Source organism: Echeneis naucrates, chromosome 8 (assembly GCF_900963305.1).
Source record: "Echeneis naucrates chromosome 8, fEcheNa1.1, whole genome shotgun sequence".
NCBI lineage: Eukaryota > Metazoa > Chordata > Actinopteri > Carangiformes > Echeneidae > Echeneis > Echeneis naucrates.
The window spans coordinates 1,769,214-1,777,080 of record NC_042518.1 but is presented as its reverse complement, the minus strand read 5'-3'; the positions used below and the strand labels follow the sequence as shown (position 1 = coordinate 1,777,080).

General features: G+C 41.0%; 2 protein-coding genes across 2 annotated transcripts; both read right to left on the bottom strand.

Moving 5' to 3' along the window:
* Positions 1-1,987: 1,987 nt before the first annotated feature.
* Positions 1,988-5,562, bottom strand: sco1 (synthesis of cytochrome C oxidase 1). The gene is made up of 7 exons (XM_029508939.1): positions 5,307-5,562; positions 4,961-5,062; positions 3,770-3,860; positions 3,434-3,631; positions 3,249-3,341; positions 2,668-2,783; positions 1,988-2,241 (listed from the first exon to the last, which is right to left on the bottom strand). The coding sequence occupies exons 1-7, from the start codon at positions 5,454-5,456 to the stop codon at positions 2,110-2,112; spliced, it is 882 nt and encodes a 293-aa protein (XP_029364799.1). The 5' UTR covers positions 5,457-5,562; the 3' UTR covers positions 1,988-2,109.
* A 435-nt stretch (positions 5,563-5,997) lies between these two features.
* On the bottom strand, positions 5,998-7,749 carry tmem220 (transmembrane protein 220). The gene is made up of 6 exons (XM_029509075.1): positions 7,615-7,749; positions 7,505-7,534; positions 7,368-7,428; positions 6,971-7,094; positions 6,525-6,584; positions 5,998-6,439 (listed from the first exon to the last, which is right to left on the bottom strand). Exons 1-6 carry the CDS (start codon positions 7,720-7,722, stop codon positions 6,307-6,309), a joined length of 516 nt encoding a protein of 171 aa, XP_029364935.1. The 5' UTR covers positions 7,723-7,749; the 3' UTR covers positions 5,998-6,306.
* Between the last annotated feature and the right edge of the window lie 118 nt (positions 7,750-7,867).

The window sequence follows — 7,867 nt, the reverse complement described above, 5'->3', positions numbered from 1 at the left end:
AGTCGCTCACGTCCTCACACTGGACCGTTTTTCCTTCAGGACCAAATGTTCACCTGCTGCCCGGTACTATTTCAGCTTTTTTTTTTTTTTTTTTTTTTTTTAAACAAATAGCGACACGTCTGACTGTTCAAGTCATTCTTTTACAATCAGTTTGAGCCGAGGAAATGATGTGTTCCAGACAGAAAAGAGCTGTATGGTTTGGGCTTTTAATCTGGCAGTGCATCACAGACAGGCCTAATTGGAGCTGATTTAATAGCCTCTTAATGTCACTTGAAGGTCCTGCAACAGCTGCGATTATAATTGGCTCCGGGTAGACGAGCACGGCCGCGGCAAGCGGACCCTCTCAGGGTGCTTGACAGTACGCCGACCCCCCTCCCCGGGTCACGCCTTGATGCGGCAGCAAGTGAGCATGTGGAAGTTTGACAGCAAGGGGGCCATGAATTTAGGGGTCACAAGGCAAGATGGGGGAAGACGCAGGGAGAAAATCCATCCCCACAGCTGGCTTTACTGGGAAGAGACCTGATGTCTCACCCTGGTGGAAAATAGATCTGAGGACGGGGGGTCTGTACGGGATTAGAGGGTCAGCCGGACAGACAGGGATCAGCTTCAGAGCAAAGCTACTGAAAACCACATGAATGGGAAAAGGCAGCATTTCCTTTGATTTGTGAAGAAAGCGGTATTTTAAAACTGTAAAAATGTTACACACTACACTGGAGGCTTTGTGTCACTCGGAGGCCGCTTTTCTGGACGGGGATTAAACCCGGCAGTCAAAGCAGACACAGCTTCTTTACTGAGCTGTGTCATTTGTGAGTCTGCGCTGCAACGAGCATGACAGAAAACTGCATCTGGATTGACAGCAGGTCTGATCTGCCCAGACACGAAGAGCTCGGGGTCGTCCCACATCAATCCCGTCCACTTCTTTCATTGCCGATGCAGTTTAGCTTCACAAATTACTACAAAATGGAGCTGGTGATATTTTAATCATAACAGCTGAACATATGCTGCATCTCTTGACAATAATCCGTTGTGTTGTTTTGAGACTGAGAACATTTTTTGTTGGACTGTTAACAGTTGGCAGATCCCTGAGGTGTTTGATGCTTTGGTCTCGTTTTGTTTAAACTGCAGTGATTCGACCCAAGAAAGACAGAAAATAAATAATATTTAAAATAAACAATTTTTTTCTGCTTTGTCAAGAAGGCTCTGAATTCACATTTTTAATGGAGTTCAGTTCACTTAGTGTTGTTTTGACTGAAATTAACAGGATTAGGACTCTACAGAGGAACCGAGGGGTTTTTAAAATAACTTATCAATCCGGAAAATCAACACGGTCCATTCTGAGAGCCCCATGTGACGGCGGTCTGAGCTGGAAGGCCTCTCTCCTCCAGGAATAAGTGCGATGTCTGGCAGCACTCAGCCAAACGACTGCTGTGTTTACTTTTCTAATCCAATTTCTAAAGGAGGAGCCCAACAGGTGTTCGGCCTGAGACGATATTAATAAATCAGAACTGGCTGGTGGGAAGTTCAGGATTGAATTAATGTTTTTGTGAATCTAAATTTAGATGGTATTCATTGTCAATGAAATATTAACATAAGGAAAGATTTGTCTGGAGTATGGGATGTCAACTGGCTTTTAATGATGGATGCAGTGTTTCTGATTATTACCCAGCTTCACCTTTTATAAATTTTCCTTTCTGCATGTAAACAAATTATATTTTACTTTACATTAAACCACATGTAACCTCATAGGCACAAACAAAACCAATCCAAATGTTTTTGGTTTTTATCACAAAATCAAATGCTCAAATGTTAATTTTCTACATTTGACTTAAAGTATTTCTTTTATTTACACCAAAAATCTGTAATATATTGAACAACGGCAGTCTTTTTCCACATTAGCCGAAGGCAGCAACAGAGTGAACTGTTTAAGGATCATAATGTGAAAGTGCCATCCCGCAAACCTTTTTTTTTTTTTTTTAATCTGCACTCCACTGAAAGTATTGCAGACACATTATTATCATACAATCCTACATCAAAAATAAATAATACACATCACTGTTGCAGCAATGATTTAAGTTGAACAAAACCACCTTAAGGCAGCGTGTCAGTCCATCACTTTTTGTTATACTTCCTCATATGTGCTGCTATCGAGCTGCTGATCTCTGGGCTTCTCTTGTTCTGTCCAAAATACTCCATAAACTCCCCGTCTGGTCCCACCAGGTACATGATGATCGTGTGGTCGACCTTGAGACGAGAAGAGACAAACGTTAAGACAGAGACAGCACTCTTCAACTGATAAATGTTTTAGTTTTTATCTATTTCTCCATTTAAAATAGACAGAAAATAAACTAAAAACAAACAGCTTACAGCAAATGGACATGTTAACAGCATTGTTACAATAAAGATACTGAAAAAGAGAGGAGCAAGCAAGCGTTCTTTTATTAACATTGTTTTCATTAGTGACGGCTACAGGAGCATCGAAACGGGCGGACTAACAAAAAAGCTGGAGAGCAACATATCACCACAATGGTAACATTTGTCAATTTATGTAGTTCAGTTGTTTTCCGCTCACTCCCATGTACACAGGGTAATTTCATGCTGGTGGTCTAGTGTGACATCTAGTGGCAGTGACGACTGTCTACAATAGAAGCAGGTTGGGTTTCCACTCACAATGTAGTCGTTGTCTTCGTCCTTTGGTCCCTGACTGTAATAGACTCTGTAGGCTCTGGACACCTGCTCCACCTCAGCCGTCGTCCCTGTCAGTCCGATCAGCTTTGGAGAAAACTCTGAAAAGCAAATCAGATCATCTATCAGACACAACCTGATTAATAACAAAAACAAAAAACAAAAAAAACAGACGAAATAGCTGTTAAAAATTAAGTGAGGATTCAAAACTCAAGAGAACGAGATTGAAAAAAATAACTAATATCACTGAAAGAGAATGAAGGAGCTAAAAGGTGGAGTTTTCTTTTAGGATAATCAGACAGAATGCTGATGATATCTGTTTTGATCCTGGTTTTTGAAGCTCTGCAGAGTTGGAGGCTGTTTGGTTGATTTTAAAATTATTACTTCAGGTTAGTTTTGTCTCATAATAGGAGCATTTTAAGGACAGACTTGAAGCTGCAACAGCTTTAAAAAAAAACATTTTTCTGGAAAAAATTGTTTTGGTTTTTTTTTTTGCCAGGATTTCAGTTGTCCTTATTTAACACACATCTGTAAAGGAAAATCCAGAAAATCCAGCCAACAGATACCTTTCACATATGCAGCCATGGCCTCTGGTGTGTCTCTCTCAGGATCGATGGTGATAAGGAGAGGCGTCAGGTTCGGAAGAGACTTTATTCTATCTGCAAACAAAACCAAACAGGAACAGGATGTCTGGTAAATTTAACTCCTGTTACGTGTCTCCCTGCTGTGTGATGAAAACTGGCTTCGTTACCAATTTCGTCCACCACTTCAATCATCTTCTCCAATTCATCCGGGCAGATGTCCGGGCAGTGGGTGAACCCAAAATAGATGAGGACCCACTGGCCCAGGAAGTCCTCGCTCTTGACGGGCTTGTTGTTGTGATCAGTGAGTGAGAACGGACCACCCAGTGCTGGTCTTCCTATCGATTTGTTCCTCTCTTTTTCAATCACTGCAGACAAGCAAAGTTAATTCTACTATTAACTAAGAAATAACTTAGTTCAGACATGACAGCTGATTTATTTCCTAAATTCTTACTCACAGTTTTTACATTTGAAGTGTATTTTGCTACTACCAGAATAATACTCACTTTCTTCCTTTTCCTTTTTGAAATATTTCATCCCTCCCAGCAGAGTTCCTCCAATAGCAAATGTTATTGCTAAAGATTTCCATGTTACAGGCTTGACAGGAGAAAAAGAAAAAGAAAATCACAGAGGGTTGTTTACTACAGGCTGAGATCTAGAAACAAATCGAAATGTTCATCCTGAGGCTGGGATGTGCATATAATGATGATTTCACAGATTCAACCCACCAACAAACTTTAATGAAAGAAAAAGAATCATAATGAGCTAGTTTAATGTGTTAGAAACCGTATGCATGCCGAACTGTGGAAGGAATAACTCATTTATCAATGAGTCTATGCTGACAAATTAACTATTCATTGTAATAGCTAGTTATCCCCTGCGTCACCCAAAGCATCTAATGACCTCATTATTTTTGAGTTTAATGCATCGCCAATATACAAAGTGCTCTCTCATCATTATAGCTCCTATCGTCTCACTGAAAGGTTTCTGTTAATGCATTGTTGTGCTCCTAATTGTGGCAGAGATGTGTTTTTGCTCCCAGAGTACTTATAACATTTTATTCTATTTTATAATGTATAATTAATATTTCATTTCAATATTTCACTTAATGTCTTAAGTGTGAGCACTGTTTTTCCTAAATGGCAGTTCACTCATATGCACCATTAAAAATAAAACTCGCAGAAGCAGTTTCTGTTGATTCCATAACAAATAATGTCTCTAGAATTTGGCTTTTAGGAGAACACCTGAAAACTTTCCCAACGTTTGTAAGGAAGTGATTTTTAACTAGTTTATTATGTTAAAGGGCAGCATAGTGGTTAGTGCTGTTGCCCCACAATGTTGGTTGCGGGTTCGGTTCCTGGCCTGGGGCCTTTCTGTACGGAGGTTGCATGTTCTCCCTGTGCCTGCCGGGGTTTCCTCCCACCGTCCAAAGACACCATGTTTGGGTTCATTGGTGGCTCTAAACTGTCCGTAGGTCTGAGTGAGTCTGAGTGAGTGTGAGTGGTTGTTGGTCTCTGTGATGGACTGGAGACCTGTCCAGGGTGACCCCTGACCTATCCAGAGTGAGCTGGGATCGGCTCCAGCCCCCTCCCGTGACCCGGAAACAGATAAGCGGTAGAATGAATTACGTTGAGCTTTTACCGGAGACCCATCAATCCTGGAGATTAATGACCTTTTTGTGTGCTTTCATTACTTACCCCTAACTTCTTCGGCTCGCCCTGCGGCCCTGGTGGAGGAGGCAAAGAGGAAAATGTTCTTGAGCGGTGTGGATTTGTTGTGAACCACCGGCTGACGTTCACCTGTCAGGGAGTAACACAGGAAAACACACCTGGTCAGACATTGAGCACAGCAACCGAACTCCATTCAAAAATCTGCCAATTTAAGGTGATCTTTTCCTTTTTATGTGGACAGCTTCAGACTGTCTGTTAAAATAAAAATAAAAAGACTAAATTGAAACAGACACATTTTTAATGAGTTTTAAAGATAGAATATCAATAATAATAATATGTTATGTCATAATATGTTAAATGAGCTTTGACCTACCGGGCAGCAGGAGCAGACTCTCCCCGGGGAAGGTGTCTCTTTGGCCGCAGCGTCTCCCCGGAACGCGCCGCGCGTGAATCTGACGAAGCACGTCTGTAAAACTTGGAGGTTTCTGCGGATGAAGCGGTGCTGTAGGAGACTGTGTGCCATGTTCGGGCCTCGGCAGGACCGGGAAGCGCTGAATGAGTTTATAAAACGGGAAACGACGCGGAGAAGGGTCCGCTGTTCCCGGATCAGCGGCTCCTCTCATGGCGGAACAAGATGGCGGATTAAAACCATTTTACGGCCGCTCTCAGATCAGCCCGCGAAGATACAGGAAGTGACGTAATTTACATCTTCTTCTACGATTATCTCGGTCTTCCGCTCTCTGCTGCTGCTGCTGATAATAAAGTAATAATAGTAATGTTTGATTTTTAAATAAAAAATAATTTGTTTTTACTTTTATGTTAGTATAAATAAAGATATCAATTCCAAATACACATTTAGACACAAATGAACGTATACAGTACCTTGACGTGTATATTAACTTGATATGATTTCGTTTTTAGTAATTTCCTGTTTGTTTTTTGATTTCTTAACAAATATATTACATTTCCCACATTAGGATATGGTCACAGTTTAAACCACGGCATGATATCTTAACTAAAACTAAAAGTTTAACAGGTGGAAATCATACAGACCGGCCTGATTTGCATTTTTATTTTGACATTCAATATTATTTACACAGTGCACTTCAATTGAAAAACAGAAATTACAAAAAAAAAAAAAATCTATAACAAAATAACTCTTCAGTCAAATAGAAATTGAATATGTGTGATATTGATGCAATACAGTTAAATATCATTGATTACAATATTAAATTTCACCTTGGCTGCCTGGTTTGTGTACAGTGATACTGAAAAATGGTACTTCCCATATTTGGTCCAGGATTTTCAGTTGGAAAACCACCACACAATTATCATTTAATCAAGTAAAAAAAAAACAGGAGCGGTGTTGCCGTCTAAATAGCGTTTTTACAATGTGAAGGCCAGTTGACTCTCAGCTCCTTGTTGATGTAGTAGTAAAGCCAGGCCACGAAGGGGAACACTGTTATGGCAACAGCTATAGTAACTCTGGGCATCCCAACTGGAGCCCTGACAGGGAACATGGAGATGGTTTTATTTCCAAAATCAAGTCCATGAGTTTGAAATAAATCCCCTGAATACAACTTGACGTTACCTCCCAGAGTGGCGACACAGGAGAAGCCAAACAACTGTCAGCATGAGACCAGAAAATTCCCTAAAGTAAAAAAAAAATTAATAATAAAAATAAAAAAAAGCACAAAAATAAACTAATTGAATCAGGTTTGAGTTTCTTAGTTGATGTTTTGTTTTGTTTTTTTTTAAACGAAAATCAAATCACCTTTCAAATTTATTTTTAGAGTTTGAATTACTGAATTAATTCTTGGTTTATTTTCACACAACCTTTATTTCAGGAAACAAAACAACAACAACTCTTTAAGATCTTAACAGTGATGTTAATTTCACTTCTGACAAATGCATATTCTTTTTGTTTGTTCAATAAATTTGTATCACTCATTTTTTAAAAAGGTTGTTCTGTTAACCCTAACCACTAGGGAGACTGAGTGAGGAGGTTAAAAGTGAACTGTGTGTCAGGTGTAGTACCTGCCCTCCTCCTGGTGGAAGATGTGTGTGATCTGCTCTTTATAAAGTGTCCATCCCAACATGGCAACAACAGCACTGGATATCATCACATGGAGATCAGCCACTTTCCTCCAGGCCAAAGTCTCTGCATTGAAAACGATTCAAACTAAATATCCCCCACCAAAAAAAAATAAATAAATAAATAAATAAAGGAAAACGACCTGCAGCCACCTGGTGGCGCCTTCAACACCACAGAAATCCACTAAAAGCAGAGTTTCAACAGCTTGTGGTGAAATTTGGAAAACAGGAAAGAAGTGTCAGTGTCACAGGACAGGAAACTCCCTCCGTGGTTTTTATCCACCACCTACTGAAGTCCAAACTAAGAACCACAGCTGCAGGCTCACAGGTGTCTCTTTACCTGTCACACGTGGCCTCAGGCCAATAAATGCACACAACAGTGCAGGAACTCCATAACCGACCTGCAACGGACACACAATGAGTCACACACAAAGACACACAAAGGAACAACACTATGAGACAGTGCTGCGGCCTTACCATCCATAACCCTGCGTCTGGATCATTGATCTGAGGGGCAACACAGGAGGTCAGGGTTTGGTTTTAACCAAAGGAGGGGGGCAGAGAGGGAAGTGGGCTGAAACTCTCACCTGGACATATGTGGCGAGAGCGAAGAACACGGACATGAAAAGGTTGCAGGTTTGCCAAATCAGAAGCAGCCATGAGCTGCCGCTGAGAGCTGCTCCAACTTCTCCCATGGCCGCTTTCCCCGTCTCCGCCCGGGCCTGCGGGACGTGCCGGCGGAAGTAAGCAGCCGCACCGACCGTCAACAGCGGCGGGGTGTGTTTGATATTCATCACTTCGGCCGCACTGTGTTGGATATAAACTGCCATTTATAAATGA

Bases quoted from the DNA above. Each gene is read 5' to 3' on its own strand.
- sco1 (XM_029508939.1), bottom strand. From the start codon at position 5,456: ATGGCACACAGTCTCCTACAGCACCGCTTCATCCGCAGAAACCTCCAA. The intron at 5,063-5,306 runs GTAGGTCAAAGC...ACTCCCTGACAG, and splicing joins GAGTCTGCTCCTGCTGCCCG to GTGAACGTCAGCCGGTGGTT. The intron at 2,242-2,667 runs GTGAGTGGAAAC...TCTCGTCTCAAG, and splicing joins ACGAAGACAACGACTACATT to GTCGACCACACGATCATCAT.
- tmem220 (XM_029509075.1), bottom strand. From the start codon at position 7,722: ATGGGAGAAGTTGGAGCAGCTCTCAGCGGCAGCTCATGGCTGCTTCTG. The intron at 7,095-7,367 runs GTAAAGAGACAC...TTTTCAATGCAG, and splicing joins CCTGAGGCCACGTGTGACAG to AGACTTTGGCCTGGAGGAAA. The intron at 6,440-6,524 runs GTAACGTCAAGT...GTTCCCTGTCAG, and splicing joins CTGTGTCGCCACTCTGGGAG to GGCTCCAGTTGGGATGCCCA.